The sequence below is a fragment of the Aythya fuligula genome, chromosome 1, assembly GCF_009819795.1.
Source record: "Aythya fuligula isolate bAytFul2 chromosome 1, bAytFul2.pri, whole genome shotgun sequence".
Taxonomy (NCBI): domain Eukaryota; kingdom Metazoa; phylum Chordata; class Aves; order Anseriformes; family Anatidae; genus Aythya; species Aythya fuligula.
In genome coordinates, this window is record NC_045559.1 from 143752667 (window position 1) to 143779560 (window position 26894).

The window sequence follows — 26894 nt, forward strand, 5'->3', positions numbered from 1 at the left end:
CCCTGGCGGCGGCGGGCTGAGCGGCAGGCGGCGGGCCAATGAGCGGCGCCGCCCGCCGGCCGCTGGCCAATGAGGCGGCGCCGTCGGGGCGGGGGGCGGGCGCTGGCGGCGGGCGCCGCGCCGCGCTGCGCTCGGCTCCGTTGGGCTCCGCTCGGCTCCGCTGCCGGCCCCGCGCTGCCCGCAGCTGCCCCCGGGGAGCGGGAGCGGGAGCAGGAGCAGGAGCAGGAGCAGGAGGAGGAAGAGGAGGAGGAGGAGGAGGAAGAGCAGCACCATGGCGGTGGAGGAAGAGGGGCTGCGGGTCTTCCAGAGCGTCAGGATTAAAATCGGTGAGGTGCCGGGCGCCGGGGGGGGAAAGGCAGCGGCTGCGGGGCACATCCCGAAAGCGGGACCGGGAGGTGGGGGGGGTGGGTTGGGATTGTTTGTTTTTTTTTTCGGGGAAAAAAAGAAAAAAAGAAAAAGATAAATAAAAATAATAAAAATAAATGAATAAATAAATAAATAAAAATAAATGATAGAAATGAAAAATTAAAAAATAAAAATGAAAAACGGAAAAAATGAAAAATAAAAAATAAAAAATAAAAATAAAATAAAAAATAAAAATGAAATAAAAAATAAAGATAAAATAAAAAATAAAATAAAAATAAATAAAAAATAAAAGTAAGGAGCCCGGCTGCAGCCGCTGCGGTGCGGCAGGGGGCAGCAGGCGGCGCGGGCAGGGCGCCCCAGCGCTTTTTGGGGTGCCCCCGACCCCATAGGCGTTGCCGCAGCTGGGTGCTCTGCCTGCACGAAGCTGCAGGTGCAGGCAGCTGGTTGTGGTGTCCCCTGCTCTTCCCAGGGCTGCTGGGCTGCATTTTGAGGTCGCTGGGGAATAGTATCAACCATCACCTCCACGCTGCCCTGCTCGAGGTCGCCTGCGCTGCCTCCTGTCCCATTTCTGGTTTCTTCCGTGCCTTGCGGTGCAAAGAGAAAAGCAGTGCCCGTCCTAAGGACCGCACTCTTCAGATGTCTGCTCGAAATTGGTTTATTTCGGCTTCCCCCGGCCTGAAACCGTTGTCCTCTCCTCTTTTTTTCTCCCGAACTGAAAATTATTTGGACCGGAATTCCTCGCGCATAAACAAAACAATGTGTCATGTAAGACTAAACAAACACTTCCTATAAGATTGCCGCTTTGAGGAAGTGTGCGGCGCTGATATTTCCATGAGTCAGTGCTTCAAAACCTGAGAGGAAACAACACGGGGCTCCGTGCCTGGCCGCTGGCTGGGAAAACTACAAAGGGAGCGCTTCTGCTCCACAACACGACCGGGGGTGTGCTGCTCACAGCGTTTAGTAAACACACACTGTGCTTAATTGCTCCTTTTTTCTCCATAAATGGCATCGGCTGGTAAGCTCGCAGCTGAAAAAGTGAAGGCTCACGTTAAGCATTTTTTCTTTGGAAGGCTGCATCCTGCCTGGCTTTCTGGCAGGTTGCACTGCGTGCATCGATTTGCGCTTGGACAGCTGAAGAAATTGCTCGTTAGGAGGCTCTAAGACTGTGCTTCTAGCTGTAGCCAGGCTTGCTGTGTAGGTTTAACTCTCCCGTAGCTTTGCAAGAATCTATGGGACAGGAGGGTGCTGCACTTGGCAGGGCTGATGGAGCCCCCAGTTGCTGAGTGTGACCCCTTTGCTCATCGTGAGGTTCATCTTGGCGGTCGCAGTGGTCCCCTGATGCAGCACGAGTGCTCACAGCAGGTTAAGATGTTCACCAGCTGGTAAAGCTCCTTGGAGAGGGCCACGAAGGGACCGTGGTGGTTGCAGGTGTTGAGGTCACAGTCTGAGATGTGGGACTTTGGGCAGTGTAGCCACGTGTGATCAGAGACACAAAGCTGTAAATTTTTTGTGGTGAAGGTTGGCTGTTACCAGGCTGGTGCTGCATCCCTAACTTACCCCTTTTCAAAGGATAAAACCAAAAATCTCATTTTCATTGTGCTGGTCCTGGTGACGAGCTGAGGATCATTTATCTGTAGGCTGCACTGCCTCTTTGGCTCTCAGTTTTGCTGTGCCTTCTTGGCTAATTCATAGAGAGCTGTGTAGTTCAAGGCGTTGTGAAAGGCGTTAAGCTTTTCTGTGGGAAGCTGAGAGTCTTAGGTGAAATCAGGCAACGGGTATTTGCTTAAGTGCTCGTGTACTAGTCCTTAAGCAGATTGATTGCCAGGAGAGAAAGTAGTCATTGCCCTTCCACCGTTAAACTTGGTACAGAACAAATGTTTGGGAGGATTGCCTCTGCGTTTCTGTGAGGGTCAGGAGGGGCTATCTCATCTCTAAAAAAAAAACTTCAGGCCTCCCTCAGTCTAATAATTCTAAGGTTGATGGGGGAAATCTGTTTTGCCCTGAGAAGATGGCCTTCTTAACGTTGGCTGTTGGGATTTAGTGCCTTGTCTGAAGTGGTTACCCATGGGAGTAAGTAACTGCAACTAAACGTGCTTGCTGCATAATGCTGTAAAAGGATTTATCCCCATTTAAAAGGGGCATAAGGCTGTTGCACGGGTATTTTTAGCATAACTGAGTTTTCTACCTCGTGTCTTTCTATATATAGACAAATATCATGGTAAACAATTACTTAGGAAATGTAAAATCTTCCTTATTAAGGTGGCAGTGATCTGCTAGTGTTTCAAAGTTAGTGGACCAACAAGTAAAGAAAGAAGAAAAGTTGCTTGCGTCTCACCCTGAATATATTCGCGACTTCTCGAGCTTGTTTCTGCACCTTAAGAAGGTAACAAGTACAGCTTCAACTGATGCTGCATAGGTAAAACGAAGTGGCAACTTGCACTATTATCCATTGTAATGCTAAAATCTATTTAAGGCTCCAGTCTGGCACCCTCCACAGCGGAGGATGTGGAATAGTAAAGCGGTGGTAAAAAATCTGCATAACCTATTTCAGCTCAGCAGAGGTTGGTAGCTGTTGTGTTGTGTAGCTGAGTGTGGAGCCCAAAGGACAGTTTCTCCAAGTAAGAGGAAGAAACCCAGGCAGCAGTGGAAAATAGTTCAGTGAACTTGGGTTTTGAAGAAATGGAGGATGCTTGCATTTGGGGCTGCCAACCTGGCATGACATTTTCCACGAATTAATCATTTTTTACTCAAAGGAAAGTTTATATATGGAATCACAGAGCCATTAGGGTTGGGAAAGCCCTCCAAGATCACCCGGTCCAACCATCCCCTACCACCAGTATCACCAACTAAACCATGTCCCCAAGCAGCAGGTCCAACCTCTCCTTGCACACCCCCAGGGACGGTGACTCCACCACCTCCCTGGGCAACCCGTCCCAGTGCCTGACTGCTCTTCCTGAGCAGAAATGGCTCCTCATTGCCAGCCTGAAGGCAGTGACTCAGCTTTTGGAGTGGGTAGAGGTAAATTCTCATGTGTGAAACCATTAAACATATGCTCAGAGCCTCTGATACCAGGAAGCAAACTTCTGATTTTTTTTCCCCTCTTTTGGAATTAATACATTTGAAAAAAAAAAAAAAGTGTTTTCTAATCTTGGCCATGAGAACGAATAGTGTTTTCTTGTCTTCTGGTGGAGGTGATTACCTGCTGGTCAAAGTACCAAAGGCTCTTACATCAGGACCTTATATAAGTGCTGGATGTCTTAGCTTCGCGGTTTCCCAGCAAACGCTCTTGAAAACTTTCAACTGCATGGAAACGTTCTCCATTCTCTTAAAAAAATGGCTGAAAATGCATTCTCTATTCCTTAAATTTCCTAAATCACTGGGTCCTGTGTTTGTGGGTCTCTATTCCTCTTGATGCTGACCTCCCTGGGTCCCGTGCGTGGCCCTGGGGCTGTCCCGGCACGGGTGGGTGCCCCAGGCTCAGCTCCTGGACATCTTCACCTGGGTTGGTTTGTGGCTCCTGGTTAAGGAAGGCTCTCCGTGCAGACACTGAAAGGGGTTTTCAGCCTCCAGCAAGATCAGAAAATACAATCTTGAAACAAAAAGCTTCTAAAATACCATCAGTTTTGTACAGCAGGTGAAAACTCTTAGAGCAGATAGGCACAGTAGAGTTCAAATGGACCTCCAGAGGGAATCCTCTGTCCTTTCTCCATCCGTGACCGATGGGGGACCTGTGGATGTCCATTGTAGAAGTATAAATTCTGTTTGAATTCTGTTTGAAGTTTTCTTACACATGTGCGAGACCCGAATTCAATCTCTGAGTAGCTCACGGAGCAATTTGTCTCTTGGGGAGCAGCGGGAGGATGAGGCAAAATCCACTTCGGGTTGTTAAAGCGTACTTAATGCCTTTAATTTTGTGACAATTCAGTTGTGGGTACATCCTGTGCAAACTGGTGGTTGGAGAATGAATCTGAGGCTTTTTGTGTGTGCGAGGAAGAAGCCTGGACCCTTCCAGTACCAGGGATTTATCCCTCATGGGGTTGAATCAAGGGGAAGGTTGCGAGGTGGCTGGAGGTGGTAACAGGTTATGTTTTATTAAACCTGGAAGCTACTTGCATGTTCTGGATTTTAACAACATTTCCTAAAACCTACAAAGTGTCTTTGGCTTCTCCAGCCTAGTGGACTGGTGACCGAATGTAGGGTCCGACTAAAAGCTTTGTTTGGGAATAAAACCAAAACAAATCCAGCTTCCTTCCTCCCCCTTCCTAGCCTCTACCAAGGGAAAGCAACTTCCCTGAAACTTCAGATGTTGTTTTCCTCCTATAGAAGAACTTCTCTGGGTGAAAGTTTCGCAAAACGAAATGTGAATCTTTAAAATTACGAAGAGCTGTTTTTTGTTTTTTGTTTTTTTTTTTATTTCCTCCTATTTTCATTTCTCAAATTTGTCATGGATCGTTGCCAAGTGTTAAATACTTCATGGATTTAGTGGAGAGTGTGAGGGCTTGGAGTGTTCCTTTTATTTTTTCCCCCTTTTTCTGTCTGAAAGGGAAAAAAAAGTGTAGTGTATCTGGATTTTTGAGGTCTTCTGAGGAAAGAACGAAAATGTTGAAGGCTTACAGACTGCCCTGACTTGCTTTCCTTCTGAGATTGATCAGGAGTGCTGCTCTTCAGATTTACCTCCTGGACCTCAAATGTCTTCCTTAACCTTTTTCTTTCTGGCTAGAGACTCGGCATTTGCTGGTTGTTGCCTCTCCCATGGGGAGCCCCGGGGCAAGATGCAGATCCCTTCGGTAGCCCAACAACTGTGCCATGCTTTTCCCTACTTGCTGGGGTCTGTAACCATGTGGCTGCATCACCAATATCCCCAAAGGATTTGTAGGATGTGATAAGGAATTTTGGCAGTGCCAAAGGGGAGGAAGGTTCGTGTATGTGTGAGTACCTGGTGGGTTTGAGCAGGTAGCACCCACTGCAATGTTCAGTGTGTGCCAGTGGACAAATACTGGATAAAACTTCTCATTGTAGCCACGTGCGATGTATTTGTAAAAATCCTGGAAGTTCATTTGGGAAGAAGAAGTATTTTTGCCATCACGGGAGGAGCAGTGCAGGTCCGTGTCCCATAAGACCCGACCTCGAACTTTCTTTCTGTGTTTTTTCACAATGACTGGGGGAGGAAATGTGCGGTGGTCATCGTGCTTGTTACTCAAAGGCATTTCAAAACCCATTTAGAAGAAATCCGCCGTGCGAGGTGGTTCAAAAAAGGAACCTCGGGCTTCGGAGAGCGTGGGTTACGGAAAGAGGGATTTTCGTTTCCCAGGGTCTGACCCCTCCCTCGTTCATGTGGGACTGGAGGAATGAGGTTTGAGCGACTGCTGACTGATTTGCCTTGCTTTTAAGTTTCACAGGGCTCTCACAGTGCAAATACTGGACTTGTGTTACGTGCTCCTGTGCCGGCTGCTTGTGTGGACTTCTTGTGCTGCAAGCAGCAGCTCCGACGAGCCGGACGCGCTGACACTGGGGTTTTAAGCTCCTTAAAAAGCGGAGAGAGGCGACGAAGTTTATTTTTCCTACTGTTCCCAATTTCTTCTAAAAATATGTCTGTTTACAAATTGTTTACGGCTACTTACTTCTGTTGGAGAGCTCTAGAAGGGAGCAGCGAGCGGGAGCCTTTTGCAAGGGCCGTAGCCGCCTCTTGCTTGCGTTTCCCAGCTGGTGCCCGAGTACATCTGGAATCTATGAAATTCCTTTCTTTGTTCCTCATTTCCTGCCTCATTCAGGGCTGCAGCGCAGCCCTCTGAAAGCCACGGGGACGGCTCTGAGGCTCTTCTCCCGAGCTGTGCGTTTTTAAAGCCTTTCCCGAGCTCCCGAAGGTGGTCGGAGGTTCCTGGTGTCTTAGCAGCGCAGCCGAACCGCGGCCTGAAACTTGTGAGCCGGGAGGTTTCGAGTGTTTGGACGACAAATAGTTGTGCTGGTTTTCCTGGCGCTCGTTCAGCTGGGAGAGTTGTAGGAAGGAGGGTGGTAGGAAGAGCCGAAAAATCTGCTAGCTGCTACAAAAGCTCCCTTTCTTCGCCGCTCTCTCCATCCCCCCTGGAACAATCACCGGCCTGTGAGACCAAATGAGCTCTGTTTTGCAGGAGTGTGACATTTCACAGTTGCTGTCGGGGGCTGGCTGGAGGAGCTGGTGGCTGCCACGGAGCACAGGAACACAGCCTTGGAAATCCCAGCTCGGGGAGTGTGATATGTGGTGCCTAAAACAAAAAACAAGCCCTTCCCCAGCCTGGCAGTGTTCAAATTAAAGCTTCAATTGCACTGCTGCAGTTCACCTAGCAGCAGCCGAGCAAGGGAGGGAACAGAATTGCACTTATTTTTGGCAAAACCGCTTGTGCTTTCTTTCTAACCAACAAAGCATCTGACCCAAAAATGCGTTTTTATGAATGCTCACATCCTGAAGCTGTCGGAGCGGCTGGCCCAAGCTCTCCAGAGCAAGAGGAAGCCCTCTGTCATCCCGCGGCTGCTGCCACCTGCAGAGTGACATTTTTTTTTTAATGTCACTAACAGAAAGTATATCATCGATGACACTGAAAGGCTTGGAAATACTCGTAGTTGCACATTATACTTGCTCCATGTTCTTCTAAATAAACCCCAGGAATTGCTGCCTGTCTTCCCCAAGGTATGCATCCAGCACTTGGCTAAAATACATCTTTCAGCAGAGTGTGTGGGTGCGTTATATGGTGGCACATCTCCTCTTTGAAGGTTCTCAGGTCTTCTGCAGCTGTATAAAAGTTTCCCTTTCCCTTTCCCTTTCCCTTTTCCCTTTCCCTTTTCCCTTTCCCTTTTCCCTTTCCCTTTTCCCTTTCCCTTTTCCCTTTCCCTTTTCCCTTTCCCTTTCCCTTTTCCCTTTCCCTTTTCCCTTTTCCCTTTCCCTTTCCCTTTCCCTTTCCCTTTCCCTTTCCCTTTCCCTTTCCCTTTCCCTTTCCCTTTCCCTTTCCCTTTCCCTTTCCCTTTCCCTTTCCCTTTCCCTTTCCCTTTCCCTTTCCCTTTCCCTTTCCCTTTCCCTTTCCCTACAAAACCGCTTGAGAGGAGGGGGAAGAAAAGCCAAGAAACAACTAATTTTTATTCAGACCCATACTCCCGGCTGTCTGTCTGTGAGCACTGAGGCAGGAGCTTTTGACAGGGAATAAAAAGTGCCTGGGGGAATTCGGGATGCTGGGACAGAGCAGAGCGAGTTCGGTGCAAATGAAGCTCTAGCAGGCTGATAACCAGTTTGCTCTGACACCTGCTTTCGTGACAGCGTTCCAGAAAGTTGTGGGTTTGCAAGTAAAAAATAAATAAATAAAAAATGAAGTGAATGACTGTTTCAAGTCACCTTCAGGACTGAATGTGAGTAATCTCTGTAATAGTCTAGGTGGAAATGTTGTCGCTGTTAAGAGTTTTGCGGTAACGCCGACATGTTTTTGGTGTTCTGTTGCCTTTTTTTTTTTTTTTAATTTTGATGTTTATTTTTGGTGGCGTGCCTGGAGGAAATACTGAGCCCCTGCTGCCCTCCAGAGCTCCGGCTCTGTGCGAGTGGGAGAGCGCTGCTAGCCCCCTCCAAGAGTGCTACGGCCGGCCCCCGGAGCTGTGCTTTGAAGGTGGGATTTGGTTCCCTTCAGGCTTCTGGAGGAGGCGGTGGTGGTGATTTATTGCTGCCTTTGTTGTTCCCTGGGCCGAGTATTTGGTGGCCTTGGGTGGCACGACCAAAACGCTGATGGATTTTGCAGCGTGTGCGGCCCGTAGGGTGTGAGGCCGGGCTGTTTGCGGGCTCGGACAGAAGGAAGGCACGAAGAACACTCTGCTCATATAATCTGGATTCAATATTTTGTATTTTTGGCATTGTTTTGGACGTGGATGCATGTTTCTAAGTGTCTGGTGGTGGTTTGTTGGCTGTCTTGACCTCTCAGTTTCCCCCCCAGAGTTAAAATTTATACAGTGAACGAGGCAGGGAACGAAGAGTATCTAGAAAATCCTGCAAGGAGCACGCTGTTCACCTGCTGCAGCCGTCCTCTGACGAGGAGAGGAAGCCTGTTCATGTTGGTCAGTAACCCCGATAAGGTTTCCTGCTCCTCTGCCCTAAGCTGGGGCACTTGAAAGTGCCCGTGGTGGCGTGCAGAGCTGCCTGGGGAGCTGCAGCCCACCCGCCGTGTGCTAGATTTCTGGCTTGGTGGTGCTTGGGGTGTTGGATGATGGCTTTCTGCAGAGAACATGAGATTAACGCTAAAATAGGCCAGCATGGGATGAGGGTGACGACAGCGGAGAGCTGCGAAACATCGTTCTGAGCCAGTGGGTTGGCTTCAGTTTAATCGGGGTTTCTATTTATTTAGTTAGTTTAACAGATATTAAAGTTCCTGGAACAGAAGAGCATCTTATCGAGAGCATGCTTAAAGCGTTCCTCGGAGGAGTGGAGCATTTACTTGGCTGGTGATGGAAGGAAACGTGGATTTTGTTGTAGGGCCGTGGACTGAGAGCTTCTGGGGGAGAGAGGGAAGGAGGCTGAGGCTTTTCTAAACTAAAACACAAGAAGGTGCTGCTGCAAGTCCTCTGAGGTATTGGTGGTGTCTCTGAAAGGCCTTTAGTTCACCCAGACTTTGGGATCCTGTCAGCATTTTATAGGTTTAGCCATGCTCAGCGTACTCCTTGCTGTTGGCTTGCACTCTCTGGATAATCCAGAATGGATGATTCAGGCCTTCAAGACACGAGGCAGTAAGTTTGACCTGGCCCACTTAGTTCATTCTACAGTCTTCTTAGTAGTATTTTTTATTTATTTTCTCCTCAGTTCATTAATTCCATAATTAACCTTAATGAGTTTTTACACCAATTATTGGAAAGGCAAGCTGATTTAGGAGAGGCACTGAGGCACTCAGCAGAGGTAGGTGCCCCGCGGACAGGCCAGGCCATAGGAATGCACCTGCCCCTCTCTGGAGGCATCCAGCTCCCCGTTTCGCCCCTCACCCTTAAAACTTGCCCCCCCCGGTGCTGGGGTGGCCGTGCTGGGAATCCCAAGGGCTGGGAGGAGGAAGCAGAGCTGCAATAACAGCCAGCAGGGCCGCAGTTTTGTAACGCTGACTGTGGCAATAAAACGCATCCTGTGCGCTGGGGCAGCGGCCTCCAGCCCTGAGTGGGGAGGGCGCTGTGCCTGGCCTGGTGAGGAGGGCATTGCCAGGCCCTCTGTGGGTAAAGAGGTGCTGGGGAGGCACCAGCTACTCGGTAGCTATTGCTGCAGCGCCTAATTGCTTGCTAATTGCACTGCTGGGGTGGCAGGGAAGTAAATTCGGGTGAAGACCAGCTAACCTGGCGCAGCTGCGTTTTGTCCCTGTGCTCATCCCTGTGTTTGGGCTCCGATCGAGCTCCGTGACATTTTTAGTGATTTATTCTTCTTCCCTTTTTCTGTGGTTTGAAAGCCAGGCCCGATTTTGCGAAGTTTCTGGGGCGTCTTCCTGCTTCTCTCCAGCCTGTGGCAAGCCTGCTCTTACACCATGTCAGCACCGTGCTGGCGATCAGCAGAAGGGAACTACTAGCCCGATGGCCCTTTTGTTTCTCTTCTCTCCTCCCCTACCCCAGACAGAGAGTAGCAGGGCTTTTTTTAGGCTTTTCTGCAGCCTTTCGGTGGGAGCCGTGCTGAGGGAGTCCTCACAACAGGCACTTCATGCAAAATGCTGTAGTCTGAACGCGTAGCGTGGAAGATTCACTTCAGAAATTAGCAGAGGCTGTTAAATATAGTTGACCTTCGGTCTGCATCAATAAATTGCTCTGATGTTTATCCTTATTTAAGATGCACGTTAAGTCTGTGCTCTGTGAGTTTAGCAATTTCGTGCTGCAGACCTTAATTTCTTTATACTTAATTTCTGCATACTTAAGGCTATCTTGTTTGTGTGAAGGCAGGGCGATGACAGAGTCCAGCAAAGACCCAAGGAGACAGCACTTGGAGGGGAAGAAGCTTCTCACTGTTGTCATGTAAAAATGTGGCAAAAATCTCCCTAAAGAGAGAGGCACAGAGAGCAAATTAGAAGCATACAAGCAGGTATTGACCAGTCCTTCCCAGAGTGGCCTTCCCAGCAGTACTGGGGCTCTCTGTGAGCTCTTTCACTGGAGTGCAGTTCTGTTTTTGGCACTCTGGGTTAGTTTAGGTGCTCCTTCCAGCTGAAGGGGCCAGCCAGGAGGTGAAAGTGGAGAGAGCCGAAAAGGACATGCTTGTCTGGTTAAGTGGCTTTTTCCTCCATGCTATCTCTTCGTTAGATGTCTTCCGTTGGGTGTGAGCGATTGGTAATTTGCACTTCTTGATGATAACAAGTCATATAGGTGGTTGTCATCAAGCATTTCTAATGGGGATCTGTCAGGGGAGCGAAGGATGTCTTCGAGGACTGGGTGTCCTTTTTCCTGCGAGCACCATCACTGGTTCAGGCTCCTTGATGCAGCTGGATTCCTTGGCAGATTTTTTGAGGTGGTTATTTTGTAGGTCTCAGCTGTACGTGTACCCCGTCTCTTTCCTTTCGAATATAGGCTCAGCTGGCAGCATGCCTCTGCTTCTGGAAGAAAAGAAGGTAGGTAAGGTCTGTGCTCAAAATTAGAAAGTTTCTAATCTACGAGACAGGCCTTGGATAAAGTTGTTCACATCTCCCATGCCTTTACAAAAAGGAACAAGCCAAAGGAGGAGGAGGTACCATGTACTCTGGTCTGGAAGCGGGACTGATAACGGGGAATGGCAGTCTCGACGCCACTCGAGTTCCACAGTTGGCAGGAGCCTAAGGATTTGTGGGGTTTTAGCTCTGCAACGTGGACATGCGTCAAGCTGGGTTAGCCGTGCCAGCGGGCGTTACACAACTCGGCTGGAATGGCCGACTGCTGGACAGAGGATATCCCGTGAATTTGAGAATGAAGCTTGCGGATGATAAATGCCAAGGCAAGAGTTAATTTAATACCCGCTTTCCATAAATAGAGGGAGTTGATTCATACAGTCAGGCTTAGAGAATACAGGAGCACGTCTGAGGCTTCGCTGGCCTCTTGCTGGAGATCACAAATGTGCTATATCAAGTGCTGAGCAGGCTGCAGAATTTGGTCATCTTCTGCCCCTAGAATAGGGGTCACAGGGACGAAATGGGACAGGAGGAAGCATCTTTGTAATTGTTCTCTTTGCTGCTTGGATTTTAATACTGCAAAAAATGTCGTTGCACTGCACACTTCACGTTTACTTATGATCTAGTACAAAAATTAAAGATTAGCATCAGGTGGTAGTTGATAATGCTTATAGAAGGAAAAAAGCCTCTCTGTTCTGTAACTCAGATACAAAAGCAGCAAAGTGTTGGCAGAAATTAAATCAAAATTAAAATGCTAGCTGAACAAAGCTTCAGATTTTGAAGTTGCTTGAAAGTTGTGTTTTTAGGGGGTTTTATATATCCCTATATAATGTATGGGCAAACTATTATCTGCACCATATTATAAGTCCATAATTGTAATGTATAATCTGATAACTATAATGTATAGGTAGTACATATTAGATGTTATGGTGAAGTGTAGCTTTTTTCCCTGTACTCCTCAAAACGTGAGTCCAGCGTGTTGGTAGGACTTGCAGCTTGGGCTTTTCTGAAAAAGAAAAAAAAAGAGAAACCCTTCACTCTACCCTAACCTTTGTTTCCTTAAAGCGTGTGGTGAGAAGCACAGCTTGCGTTCCTGTCCGAAATTTTCCATCCTACCCTTCAGCGGTCCTGTCGAAGGAGCAACCAGTTGAGTACTCCCTGTAGCCTGTCAAGAAATGCTGCTGTTTAGGCAGGAATTTTTAGAAACTTGGACATGTGGTGGCTCAATAATACAGTCTCCCTCAGCCCGTGTTGAAAATGTAAGCGCGATGTATTTATAGTTTCTTCGGTTCTGCTCTTAAGGAATGCGCACGAAGTGCAGTTGTTGGGCTGCCAGCCCGACAAATAAACCCCCCTGGTGAGGTTCACGAGGATAATTTGTGTGGCTTTTAATGTTTCCCGTGTTATTTTCCATTCTTACGAATCTTGAACATGAATATTGAAAAGAATACGCCCGTGTTTTGCAGATTGCCCTGTCTGAGGGCTGGCAGACTTCACGGGTGGTTGGGAGCGCTGATAAACCCTGTCCGGAGCGAGTGCCTTGGTGGGGAGTCTGGAGCAGCAGCCGTGTGATCTGGGGTGCTGTGCAACCTGCAATTTCCCTCTGCAGTTTTGATGCCTTCTTTGTTCCGCCCTGTGTTAATTATGCTATCAGGCTGTTGGATATTCTGCTAGCAAAATAACATTTGGCAGCGATTTCTTAATTTTTATTTTTTTGCTATCCCATTTGGAGATTTGCATGAGTGGAAGAAATCCTGTCCGAGTGCCATGTTTTGGAGTCAATTTTTAAAAATTATCGAGCTCTTGTTAGGTTGCCATCTGTTTTCCCCTAGCCTGAAGAGGAAGCAGCTGTTGTGAATAATCTCAAGACCGTATTTTTAATAAAGCCTAATAGGTCTGCATACCTTCGGCTTGCATGTGCACACCAGAGTGAATGGAGGCTTGCATTTAGGACGAAAACGTGGCTTTCTGGTAGGAACCCTGATGAGTTTTGGGTTATTTAAGGGGGCTCAACACCAAAGTGAGTGGAGGAGACTGACTGGCAGAGAGTGTAACGTGGTGCCAGGGTGGTGGAGAGTTGAAGCAAGCCATGGGCTTGCTTTAAGCAGTGTTTTTGGCTTATCTCTGTGGGCAATTTCTTTGGTTGAAAAGCAAACTGGGATGTGTTCTCCTGCTTGTAGGTGCATACTCTGCCTCACTTCGGAGTCAGACCTGGAGCCAAGAGACGAGGGATTTCTCTTGTAGAAGCCGCCACTAATCGAGTGAGGTGCAAAAGTCAAAATAAAGATGTGTTTTCCTGTGCTGGAGACCTTAATGTTCATTTTCAGCTTGCCTCCTGGGAAGGTGGCGTCGTGCTTCAGACCTGGTGAATCTCTTGCTGGTGGTGGTTAGAGGGTGGCTGGTTGTGCCCGTGCAGTGCAAGACAAATCCCAGTGGTTTCTGTCATTAAACTTCTTTGTCAATTTGTTTTCTGCCTTCTCCAGTACCTTTTCCATGCCTGGATCATTCTTTGTCCAGGAAAGCCTTTGGGAGCTCTTTCCCCTCTCTGTATGCACGCGGCAGTGCTGCTAGGAGCAATACTGCCAGCAATATTTCCTCTCTTGCTTACTGGGAGCGATTTGTCTGCCTTACCTGCTGTGAAACGGGCCAGATGCTTTCCCTCTCCTGCTCAGTGTCGCTACGCCCCGATTTCTGCCTGCCTTTCCTCCCCGTGTGCTGTCACAGAGGTAGGCGAGAGGCTTCTGAGATGCGGCGGGCGCTGCTCTTTGCTCGCTGCACGGCTGCCCGGCAGTGTTTCGAACGCAAAGTGCTGCCCGGGGAGGTGGTGTGAGCGCAGGAGCGAGCTGGCTGGCTCGTTCTCCACGAGCACAGATGGAGGCTGCAGCAGGGCTGGGCTGGAGCCCAGATCTTCAGCTGGAGGAGCGAGCGCCTTGCCTGGCAGCACCCACTCCTTGCCCAGAAGAGCTCTGCACTTCTCCGTCGCTTTGCAAAAACAAAGCAGGACGGTTTTTGAAACTCTATGGACGTGAGTCACGGGTAACTGAAGCTAAAGGGTTTTTAATTCTTGATTTTCCTAAAGAAGCTTTGGTTTCCTGCTAGCCAAATGTCTGCTGTGGGCATCCCTGTCCCCCAGCATTAAAAGCACACGGACTTGAGTCTCTCTGGCCTGTAGCTTCTCTTCTACCTTACAAGGTAAAAGTGGCACCTTTTTACCCAGCAAATAGCCCTTGGACGTGCGTGCCTCTTTACGTGCTTCAAGTTTTACAGCTGCTTATTGTAAGCGTCGGGGCGAAGCTCTCCCGCTGTCAGCGGAGGTGCCTGATGTAGCCCAGGAGCCAACCTCGGCTTACGCAGGGGCATCAGCAGCTCCTGTCTGCCCTTCTTCTGAAAGCCACGAAGTCACCCGGGGGGCTGGGGACATTATTTAGTGACAAGTGGACGTGGCACAGGTAGAACTTGGCCGATAGATCCCTACCGACACTGCACCTGACACCGTAGCTTCACTCGGCCCTCTGAAAAAATGTGATGGGCTTTGTGTTTTAAAATCAGTGTTAAAACTCGTGTGTGCTGTATCTGCAAGGAGAACGTGGTGTGTATTACATCACGTCTGCTGAGCTCTGAAAAGGAGAATGTTGATTTAATGTGTGGGGGCAGCTTTGATCCCTGTTTGCCGTCCTGACGTGTTCTGTAAAGTGCTGAGGACAGGGCTGAGCGAGGCCTTGTGTGTTTTGGGCTCTTGGTGACACGTAGCTGTGGTCTCAAAGCTCTGAGATTTTAGGCTTGCTTGTCTTGTCCTTACTGGTCACTGGGTTGAGGAGTAAGCTTGACAGCAGTGGTGACTCCACCTGTGTCACTAAAGCAAACCACTGCCCCTAAGTAGCTGTGTAGCCTTAAGCCTAGAGCTGGACCTTGGTTTGATCTGGAAAAGCTTTCAGGGTAAGGCTTAAAATTAACATCAGCAGCTCCATGCATACTTTGGATCGCATTATCTTTGGGTGTGCTACGCATTTATACCTCCGTCCTATGAAATATCCTTCACCAGTCCTTCCCTCTTTGAAGCTGGAGCTTGCCTTTTCACGTGCAAACACTTGAGCAGACTCGAGCAGTTCAAGAAAGAGAACATCTCCACTCATACAGATCTCGCTGCATTCAGACCTTTGCTACTGAAGATGTCAGAGCAGGTTTGTTTTGTCATGGACAGATTGATGGAGCTGGTTGTGCTTATAAAAAGACGAGTTGTCCCTCTCGTACATGGTTTTTGAATTCCCTCACTTCTGTATGGGTGATTGAATTGTGCTTTGTCACTGGTTTAAGTATGCAAAATGCTTCACATCTCCGGCGTGCTTTACAGTCAGTCAGTCTTGTTCGCCCCTTCTTCTGCTGCTGATGTGACTAACTCCTGAACTGAAACTGGAAGAATAAAAGCAAGCTGACATTGATGGAGTTTCATTACATTAGCACTTCGCATAGCTTAGGAAAAGTAGGTCACTTTCCCTTTTTAATACCCCGCTTTACGCTTTGCGTAAAAAACCCAACAGCTGGATCGTAGACATTTCGAGGAAAGTTAAAATCCATATTTACAGGGAAATTGATAATCGTAGGAGGGTTTTAAGACATTACAAGGGAAAATTGCATTCATGGCTTAGACATTTTGTGAAAATCTCAGCTGCGTATCCTAGTAACACGATTTGGGTGCACATCTACCCTAACTTCTGAACCCTGTGGTTTCGGTCACTAGTTTTAAAATAAATGACCGGGCTCAGCTCAGCTTTGTTTTTTTGTGCTGTTGTGCCTGTGTAATCTACCCTCGGTGCTGAGGAGTGAAGAAGTAAACATTTTTTTCCTCCTCCCGCAGCCTTTGGGGTCGGATAATCCAGCATTTGGTTCTCATCACGTTGTCGGCGCGATGAGTCACTCGCTCTTGGTTGGGCTTGTTCCCCAGACCGAGGTTCATGTGATGTTCCCGCTCGCGGGGCGATCCGATTAGTCACTGCTGGAAACCTCGTTTCAGAAATAAATTGTACCGCAGGTCCATGCCTTGCTTACCAGTTACATGGTGTGCTTCTTTTTTTTTTTTTTCCTTTTGCTTTCCCGCTTGCCTCCTCTTGCTGTTCGAGTTCAGCAGCATCGTTATATTCAGAAAGGGTTTTTAGGCACGGAAATGGACACGTTATCGGAGTCCCACTGAAAGGAGCATGCTAAATTCAGGCCTCTTCGGTGCTAGCAAGGAATCAGCTATAAGGCAGGTGAATTTGTAGCAGTCTGGTGTGCCAAGATAAATCAAGATTAAAACCGGATTCCCTTCATTAAGCTAGTAAGGACAAGAAAAAATGCATGGCAGTTGTGGTGGTGGCATGAACTTTGTGAAATAAATTTTTAAGAAGTGGTAATAACAAGAGTGTTTGATCCTGCTTACATTCTTACAGTGATACTCAAATCAAACCTGGGGAAGTATCTGGGAGAAAAACTCCCCCTGCAGAAATCTTGGTGCCTGGAAGCGTTTGGCAGAGCTGAGATCCCATAGAGGATGCAGCTGGTGCTAGGGCAGTGGGCTCTGGCTGGGCTCCCTGGCTAGTCAGCGGGCAGCAAGAGGAACTCCTCCAAGGAGTAATTCAGAAAAACAAAGTTGTGTTCGTGCTCTGAATCCTTTTTTGGGAAGACGTGACGAGTTGAACGGTGCGAACGTGGCCAGGAGCAGCATCAGTTTTGTGCCCGTAAAAGCAGTAAGGGCTACGGTAGGGTGGAGGATTGGAAGCTGCTGAAATAATGGTTACTAATGATGGTTAAAGACTGTCACAGGTCATAGATGAAAGCCTGAGAAGAAGGAAAGATGAGTTAATGTTCCACATTCAGCTTGGATTCTGGCCCTTGAACAGCATCATTTCCCATCTTTCAGGTTGCTGACAGCGTTTTGATAAGGAAAAGCCATGAAGTAGGCAAAGGTGCAGGGCAGTGGGGTAGAAAACGAGGTTGTGAGTTCAAGCAGGGGTTATTTTCTGTAGCTTTCGGTGAGTTCTCGCTGTGCCTCCAGTTCTCAGTTGATTTTTGCAGATAGCAGACGCTCACAACCATTACAAGTTTCAGTTCAGATGAGCAGCCTCCCTCTCATTCCCCGTGAAACAGATGCGCGCAGCGTCTGAGCGGGAACATTACAAAACTCAAGTTTGGATGAACTTTGTGGGTGTGGATGAGCGACTCGCAGGGAATGCCCGGCTTCCAGAAGTCATCGGCAGTTTTGAAAAATGCTCAGCCTCTGGGTGAGTACGTCCCCACGCTGCTGCTGCTGCTGCTTCGAATCCCGCTCCCGTTCCTGCGAGAACAAGCACTGCAGCGAAGCACAAGCCTGTGTTTCTTCAAAATTTGTTTGCCTCTCCCTCACTGGCTTCTTCTGGAAGACGCTCAGACCACGTGTTTTGGCAGGTGCCCTCCTGGTGCCGGGATGAGTGTGCTGGGACAGAGCTCCAGCTGAAGTGAGTCAGGTTGCGTGCTGTGAGATGGGGCAGGAGCAGCCGAAGGCTTTGGCACCCCGTCGTGCACCTTAACTTCATCTACAGGAAAGATTCTCCCCCCAGCCACCACCACGCAGCAGACTGGGAGCGTGCAGCATGCTTTTTGGTTCGTTTTTCCCCAGTTTCGCTTGCCCAGTCAGTCCCATGCACTGCCCAAGATGTGTGGGTGGAACTTCATAGCTCGCAATTAAAAGTTAGCAGGTACACGAGCAGCTCACAGCTCTGGCATTTTCAGAGACTGCTCGAAAAAGAGCTTCAGCATGAGCACATATTTTAGACTTGTGTGGGCTTCAGCACTGTGAGGAGTGGACGCTGTTGGGAAAGGAGGAGCAAACTGCTCCATTACACCAACTCACAAGCAAAAGAGCTTAATAATACTTTCCAATTCGTATAAAACTGAAAGAATTCAAATATTTTTTGATATATTTTTTTTTCTCCTTCCAGAATGGAGTAGCCCGTTTGGATCTGAAGTTGTTTACAGTGCTTTTTCCCTTTCCCTGTGACATGCAGTAGAGAACTGCTCCTTTGTTACTCCGACGTCCACGTGTCTCAAAGTATTTTAGGATGTTCTTAAAACTTCTCTTGCTAAACACCGCTTCCGGCCGTCAGCCTGTTCCTTTACCATCGTCGTCTCCTTTTTCTCCAGTTGCCTTTTGTCTCAAAGGTGCTTTGGCAGGGTGGAAACAGGGCTTGTCCTCCATAGCTCAGCGTTAAACAGCCTGGCTGCTCGCAGCCCTGCTAAAGGACCACCAGATGGGAGATGCTGAGCGAGCACTGATGGGAGAATAATATTACACACAAGAAGCCAGGGAGAGCACTGTTTTCTCTTAAAAGTGGAGATAATAAGTAGTCATGTATATATAAATAATGCCAAACTGGAAATTGAAAATACCAAGAGATGAGCTGAATGCTGTGTGTGTTGTTCTGTAAGGTGGGATGGTGTGGCTGGTTTTGAGAGAGGGCTTTTAGCTGCTTCTGATCTGTGAAGAAAAGGTACTTTAATAAAGTCATGCTGAAATACACCCGTTTTTCTTCAAGAACACTTCACACGTGAACTGGCAAACACTGAAAGGAAGAAACAATTCAGAAATGGAGCAGATGGCATCACACAAAAGTGCACTTTGGAGCTAAGCTCCTGCCTGAAGTTACCCCAGGGTGCTTGATCCTCATGCAGCCCTGGCAGGGGAGCTGCCACGGAGCAGTAAGGACTCAGCGTAGTAAGGAGAGGTGAGACTGCAAGCCAGCAAGGAGAATTGAGCACCTACCTAAAATCTTGTCTGTTGTCAGCAAGCGTCTGTGCAGTGCAGATATTTGACAGTGGGAATACATCTTTCATTTACTGGAAGAAGTGCTTTGTAGCTGAAGATGCAGGAACCAAAGCGAAACAAGTGTTGTGAATGATTAATGTAATGCCTCAATCAGAGCACCGCGCTCAGTACCAAGGCGTCTCTTTGCAAGACAGCATTTGGCAGCCAAGGTGACAACTGGAAATTTTGCACTCTTCTTGAATTAATATTTACATTCAACCCCCCGAATAAGCGTATAATCTGAGAGCTGCTTATGTCCTCACTTTTTCTTAAAATAAAGGATTTCCTATTAATTTTTCCCTCATGCTCTTTGTGCATGAAGGAATGCCTGGGGTGTAGGTGGACTAGCAGCATCAAGACCATGTCAAGCTGTAATTAGGTGTAGTCTTGCCTGTTGCTGGGCTTACAGGAAGCTGCTAATTAGTGCAGGAGGACGTTTCAGGGGTTGGATCTTTACGTGGAAAAATGAGTTTGACCTTTGTATAGGAAAGTACCTGTTTTCACTGGTTTAGAGGAAAGGCTGAAGTTAAGCAAGCTGGGGAAGAGATTGCACAAACTTTCTCTTTCCCTCCTGATGGTAAATATTGTAATGGGAAGCACTGTGTGTATGAAGGAAGATGCTCTTCGCTCGCTTAATCCCTAAATTTTGGGGACTTTTCAAGACTGCCCTGAACTGCTGCGCTCTGAGTCACTCCGTTTCTCAACAGCGAGATTTTCTTTTGGTTTTGAGCACTGCGAGGTCAAATGGCCAAAACGATCTCCGCCTAACATTGATGCTGTGACACTTCCAGTTAGTGAAGGCATTTCTAGCCCAGCAGTTGTAAAGCCAGAGCGACTGTGGACAACAGAGCCATTCATCCGAGCAAACAGTTAGGGTTTCTTACCATCGCCGCCGAAGCTCCGGCTCTCCAGCAATTACTCCTCCTCGTTATTAGCTTTTAATCTAAGCAAGACAGAGCCATCGACAGATTCATCTTTTTCATGGTACTGTAAAAGCTTTTAGCCGCTCGCTGTTGGTGATAGAAGTGATTAATGGCCGGGAAGAGAGGGCTTTATGCCTTTTTCATTGCTTGCTTTTTTTTTTTTTCCCACACAGCTGTGGCTTTCTGACCTACACCAAAAGGGAAAAAAAAAAAAAGTCCGTTTTTGGTCATCTGCATTTTGGTTTTGTGTGCGAATCAAGTAAATGAAGACAGGGAAGGGCAGACACTTACTTTGCCATAAACTTTTGCTCATGCTGATATATTTGAGACCATTTCTCTTTTTTTTTTTTCTTCGTGATGAGCGGGCTCCTCACCCAAAAGCAACCCCAGAACGCAGAATGGCTGAAGAGGGAGCGGTTGAACTGATGCTGGATTTCGGTCACGTTTCGTTTGATGTTGTAAATCATTTGCTTACATTTCCTGCCTCATACTGTTCTTCTAAAAATAGCTGGAAGTGCTCGCTGCTCGCCCAGCACCGCTCTGGGATGGAGCAGCCCATGCAAGGCTTCTTCCTCTCCCCGACTCTGCCCCTCCTGCAGCCCCCGTTCTCCCCCACGGCCTCCCACAGCAGATGTTCAGTGACTTCAGCTTTGCTGAGAGAAGGTCTTTAATAACTTTAGGAAGCTGATCTTTCTCTTTTGGTGAGAAATAATAACAAGAAATAACAGCACGAGCCGCCGGTCCAAGGGAAGGTCGTGCTCCAGAGGCGCAGAACAACCTGCAGCCAGCCCCTGCCTTGCTGAAACTGGTAGGAAAAAACCTCCAGAGCATCCAGTGAACGCAGCTGGGAAGTCACATGAGATGTGTTTTGATCCAAAATATCATCTTCAAAACACAAGCTGGAGTGAAAAGCAGTAGATGGAGAACTGACTCTGAGATCGTATCAGCAGCGGTAAAGGGGCCGCTTGGTTCTGCATCTGTTTTTCTGCAGAAATACAAGAAAGGGCTCCTCAGAGAAACTTGGAGTGCTTACCTCGGCATGCAGCAGGAAAGCTGTGAGTTGGGATGAAAACTCCTTGATCACCTCTTTCCTGGCAGTATCCCACTTTACAATGATTGCTTCGAGTCTCCTTTTACACAAAATAGCTTCCATTTTGTTAGAAAGCAGCTGGGCTCGTGCATTTTTTTTTTGTTTTGTGGGGTAAAGTTACCGTCCCAAGGGAATCTTCAGAGAAACTCGATTCCCCATGTTTAGCTTATATTGGCAAGTAGCGTGCGACCCGTTACATTAATGGGATGAGGAGCTTTTCTTCACTGCCTCGTGCAGGAAAAGTCGGGATGTCAGCCCGGAGCTTCTCGTTGCTCTCTGGTGAGAATACCCTCAGCTGCTTCGGTTGTGTCGAGGATTATAGAAGTGCCTGTAATTTTCTGTCTTGAAACAGGTTTCAGATCAGAGGAAGGTCTCAGTGAAGGCTCCTAACTGGTGTGGAGTAAGTTTGGGGAAGCGAGTACATGGCACTGGTGGCACCACACCTTGAATTTTGTGTTCAGCTTTGGGCCCGTCACTAGAAGAAGGCCATTGAGTTGCTTCAGCATGGGCAGAGAAGAGCGATGAAGCTGGTGAAGGGATTGGAAAGCAAGGCACACGAGGAGCATCTGAGGGACCTGGGCCTGTTTAGTCTGGAGAAAAGGAGGCTGAGGGGAGACCTCATCGCTCTTGGCAGCTACCTGAAAGGAGGCTGCAGCGAGAATGGACGGTGTCAGTCTCTTGTCTTAAGTGGCGGGTGATAGGATGTGAGGCAAAGGCCTCAAGTTGCTCCAGGGGAGGTTTAGATGGGATGTCAGGAAGAATTTCTTCACAGAGAGGGTGGATAGGCCGTCCTGTGGTGGAGTCACCATCTCTGGAGTGTTTAAGAGACACGTAGACATGGCACTAAGGGACAAGGTGTTGGGACTCGCTAGGACAGGTTGATGGTTGGCCTTAGTGATCTTGAAGGCCTTTTCCAGCCTCAAAGATTCATGATCCACAACTCCCCTGTAAGTACTAGGTCTAAGTATAAGTAGTCTTTGGCAACGAGATATCATCTCATATCACTACAGGTCTTCAATTTATTGCCAGAGGGTTTGGGGTTTCCACACGATGCCCTCATCTATAAGGTTGTAATTAATACAGCGTGCTGAAGCAGTGCTGTGGTATCACCTTGTTCTGGGGTTGTTTTGTGGAGGAAAGGCTTGCCCTGAGCTTTTGAACATCAGCATCGCTTCACATGGAAAGAGGCTGGCAGGCAAGGGCTTACATTAAGAACAGGTCATCTAAAAATCTCATTTTCCAGGTCACCAAAATCCGTTCACAGATGGCTATTTTTGACCTGGTTTAGAAATCTAATGCAATCTGTCTCTTTGTCAGAGCAAAGCATGCGTGCACGCCCGCATAAATGTCTGTGGTTTAAGCAAAGAGTATTTCTGATCACATCTGTTTTAAAGCAAATCTCATTTTCTTAATATATGAACATCCGATGAAGCAAATTGATGAATTTGGTGGGTTTATTTCATTTTCAGGGCGAGTGACCTATATAGATACACGTGAAGGGAGAGGACATCTTTTGATACTTGGCATATGTTGCCCAAAAAGCATATATTGATTTTAGCTTATTAAAAAAGTACACTAGAGCACACTTACGTAACCCTGTAGTTGCACACTGGGTATATCCGTCTGTGGGACTTCCCGTGTGAATTTCATTGCCTTTTCCTATCTGGCAAGGCAAAAATAAATCAAACATTTTCCCTTTGTGGTGTGTACACGGTATATCTACATGTACGAATTATGTGCAAATAGAATTGTATGCTCTGCTTTCAAACACTGTTAACTTGAGGTAATGACCGTATCGGCTGTTCAGTAGCGAAAATGGTTTCTTGTATAAACAGAAGCTTTCCACCCATGACCCTTTCAATATTAAAAGGGCTTCTTTTTTTGGTGTATCCCTGTTGTGGTGTTGTAGTCAACTCTCCCTTTACCTTCCACCTCACTCCCCAAATCACACCTTGTACTAAAATGATGAACTGCTTGCTGTCGTTGAGTAGTATTATATTTTTAATTAAACTTACAGCAAATGTTAATTATAAATTCGCTGACATCCTAATGTTTTACATCTATGCTGGGATTATTCTGATAGAGAATGAGATTTGTGTGTGTGTTTTTCCTTTTTCTGTTTTTGCTTGATTTGTGGATGTTGAAGGACTGATGCTTTTCTCAGAAGAAAGAGAACTTGAGGAGTGCTTGAGATAGTGCGTTTTTGTTCCTCGCCCCGATAACCAGCATCTTTATCAGTATAGAAAGCTTAGGGTAAAATGGGAGCAGTTTTTCATTCTCGGCGTACATTGTTGCTCTGTTTTAGTTCTTGACATTCTTGCCCAAGAGCTTGTTCGGAGAGTGGCTCCTTAACATGGCAGGAACAAAATGAATTGCTGTTGCTGGTTTGGATATGTTGCCCTTTTCACATTTTTTTTTTTTTTTTTTTTTTTTTTCCTGTACTGAAGTCTTTGCGTGTTCCCTGAAGTCAAATGCTGCAGTATGGAAAGCTCAGCTGCTTTTACCAAGTTTATTTCTTGGATGTGGGTTTTTTGTTTGGCTTTTTAAATATTTTTTGAAGTGATTCTGCCATGACATTTTAAAAAATCAAATATGTTGCAGCTGGAAGACAGGAAGGTAAATTTGTGGACACAAGGCTTTTAGTAATGTGCTCAGATTGGCAGCTGTGTGCAGGTGACCCAAAACTTCGAAGCATATAGGACCAGCAAATTTTGTTTCAAAAGGAAGAAATAATGTCTGGCTGTCATGCATTTTCTTCTCTCCAGCAAGTTACACCTAGGGCAATACTCCAAAGCAAAGGCGACGCAATGCCAAGTATTTAAATTCAATGAAAAATACCAGGTGCTTCAGGGAGTTTAAGATGTCAAAACTGTAAGGAAATGCATACATACATGTACGTGTATATTTCTTCTAGATGTTTCTTCGTAGAAACATCTTCAAAGCTTTTCTCGTTTTCACCACTTATGCTCCCAAGCATCTCAGCAGTGCCCTTCTCTATCATATTTGTAAGGAGAGCCCTTTTTTCTTGTTTCCTTTTATTGCTGGTGTCTTAGTAGAGCAGGAACATACAACATTGGAAGAAACAAGGAAGATGAATACAGATCTAATTCTTGTTCTTGTTCCAGCCTTTCGAGTACCCTGCGCCCTCCTGTGCCACAGTAGTCCAGTCTGAGCCTGTAGCGACCCATTCACAGGGAGAAAATAGCACGTCAGTGAGGTATTCAGAGTGGAACAGTCTATCCTTTAAAGACTTATCCAAAATACCCAATGGTAACGATTAGCAAAGCTAAGTTTAGCTACGCAAAGTTCAAATACTTGGTGCTAAGCTGAGCGTGTCGCACAGTTCAGTTAGGACCATCTATATTAGACGTGTACAGGGACAGAGGGAAAAGGCTTGTAAAGTTAAATTGCTTATTTTATTTCTAGGCCTTCCAAGTGGAAGCCTTATGCCCCAAAACAAAGTGCGTGTATTTTAGATGATCAAGGCCTTAGACATCTTCAGAAACATTTCATTTCTTGTTAGCGGAAGACAGGAGGTCTTAAAGGTGGGCATTTTGACCTTTTGTCTGCAAACCCTCCCTCCAGTCTCTCATCGTGCTGGTGCCTCAAAATACAAAGAGGAAGAGAGAACGGAGCCGCCTCTTGAAAATGCAGGTGGTGAAGATGCCTCCTCGACACAGATAGGTTAAACTGTGGGATTCTTGCCCAAATCAATCAAACTCATTAGATTTCGCAGTTGAAAATACAGAAATGGTGCATGACTACATCAAGTGTTTTGCCCTTTCTTTTTTTTTTTTTTCATTTCGATAGTAGCAGGACCAAGAAATACCGACCAAATTGTTCAGCTTCGCTGCGGATAGCAAAGCCGTGCTGTAGAGGGAACATTTTTGTCTTGGAGGAATCTGAGGAGCAACCGAAGCTCTTAACAGAGCGCGTTTGTTGACATAAAATGTCTGGCTGGAGAGTTAGTCTTTAGCTGTGCTTGAAAGCTTGACAAATTTGTCTTTCTCAGCTGCTCAGCGCTGGAGGAATCTAAACAGCCATTGGGTGCTGTCAGTGTTGGGAAGAAACCACATTTTTATGCGAGCTCCTTCTGGAGTCAGTAACATGATTAATATATTGGGTCGGTCAATTAATCCCTTGTTCTGGCCTCCGTGGCATTTCAGGGCCTTTTACAGTCATTTCTTTCTTCCAGCTGGAAAAAATGTCTTCTCCCTCTATCTTTCTCCCTGTGTGTCCCATTTTTCCAATATTGTGGTGGTGTAATTTGCTTTGCAGACTGCGTAGGCGGTCGCTTGCTGGTGGCACTGGTATCCTCCTTTGCACTGCGTTTGTTTTAGCATTGCGGGGTTTTCTTCTGCAAGTCCTCTAACAAAGAGAAGGATTGAGTTTTAAAATAGGGTTCTTACAGAGCACTTGTGAGGCGATGAAGTGTTGGCGTGGAGCAGTGAAATGCCTATCGTGTGGCATCAGAGAGCTGCGTGGAAATCAGGAACGTGGAACCCAGGAGTTGTTCTGTGTGTTGAAGTAGGAAGTGGAAAAAGTGGAGGAAAAGGGCAAGTGTGTTATTTTTCCTTAATTTTGAGCTTGAGGAGCTCTGATCAGCTGTCTGGGAAGAGCTGGGAGAGTAGCACAGCAGCTCCAGGTGAAGCCTTGCTGACCACTCCTCAATTGAAACTCTCCCTGTTGACAGGGATCTCACCCAGTCATCCAGAAAAGAGATGAATTTATGTGACTTTAGTTTGAAAACACAGCAATTGGGATGTTCAGGGCCTGCAGAGAAAGGACAGACACTCAGAGCTCAGCCTGTTTGATGGGTAATTTGCTCAAATGCAGATAACGACTAAAAGGTGGAGGTTTACCACAGCAGACTAGACTCCGGTGGAGGTTGTACAAAAGCTGTCAGTAATACTTGATGTATTTTTGGCCAGAGCTGCTGCAGTTGAACTGTTGCTAACACTTCAGCTGAATGTAAAGCCACGCCGGGCACGCTGAGAGATGTTCCAGCCACACCTTTGAGTTACGTGGAGCCGGCTTTTTAAACACCGTGTCTCGCAGCTCTGCGGGAAGAGGGAGGAAAGCTATCAAGTTGCATCAGCTGAGTTGGGAGTGGACTTCTGTAGAAGTGCTCTGAAGTGAGCATTGATACACGAAGTATTGTTTTCATGCATTTATTGATGCCAGGATGAGGGGGAATGGGCTAAAGTTGTGCCAGGGGAGGGTTAGGTTGGATGTTAGGAAGAACTTCTTTACCAAAAGGGTTGTTAGACATTGGAACGGGCTGCCCAGGGAAGTGGTGGAGTCACCATCCCTGGAGGTCTTTAAAAGACGTTTAGATGTAGAGCTTAGGGATATGGTTTAGTGGAGGACTGTTAGTGTTAGGTCAGAGGTTGGACTCGGTGATCTTGGAGGTCTCTTCCAACCTAGACGATTCTGTGATTCTGTATGTTCTATGCTTAGCTTTAGAAAGTGGATACGATCACCCATCCCTAGGCAGTTTGTGAGAAGTGTGGATGTGTGGCTTTTCTATGGGCATGCCATGACAAAAGTTTGTGCGAGAGGTCATGTACAGAAGACATGAAGTCCTGTGTCACTTCGTGCTCATCCTTTAAAGCTGAGGATGCTGGTGGGCTTGGTATTTCCTTGCTGCAGTCCTTCAGTGTTGACATGCCCATTGCATCAGATTTGCTGTTAAACAAAACTGCAGAAGGGGAAAAGCATGTTTTGACTGAAGACAGATTTGTAACACACGAGATGGTTCTGTTAAAATAGTAAAGCTATTTGGGAGCCGGAGACTGGGAAAGGCATGTGTCTAGTGAGATGCGCTTAGGCTGAACCGCAGACATCTGATAAAAAGTTATATTTGTTATATTTGTTGCTGTCAAGTTATATTTGTGCCTGTCACTTGGGGTTCCTTTCCCTACTGGCAAACAAACTTTTGTTCTCTTGGCGTGTGCTGCTTTCGTTTTATTTTTTATGTTTTTGTTTTTACTCCATGTATTATTACCCGGAGAGAACAGTGTAGTTCCCAGGGCACGTGCTAATAGTCCATCTCAACATCTGGGTGAGCGAAGGAGCTGGGGATCTGCCCTCCT

General features: G+C 47.0%; 1 protein-coding gene across 1 annotated transcript in view; it reads left to right on the top strand.

Moving 5' to 3' along the window:
- The first annotated feature begins 210 nt into the window (after positions 1-210).
- RASA3 (RAS p21 protein activator 3) overlaps positions 211-26894 on the top strand; it is a 104031-nt gene continuing 77347 nt past the window's right edge. Inside the window, exon 1 of the mRNA XM_032189339.1 lies at positions 211-326. Within this exon, the coding sequence (XP_032045230.1) occupies positions 272-326 (55 nt within the window). The 5' untranslated portion in view covers positions 211-271. The remainder of the gene's footprint in view (positions 327-26894) is intronic.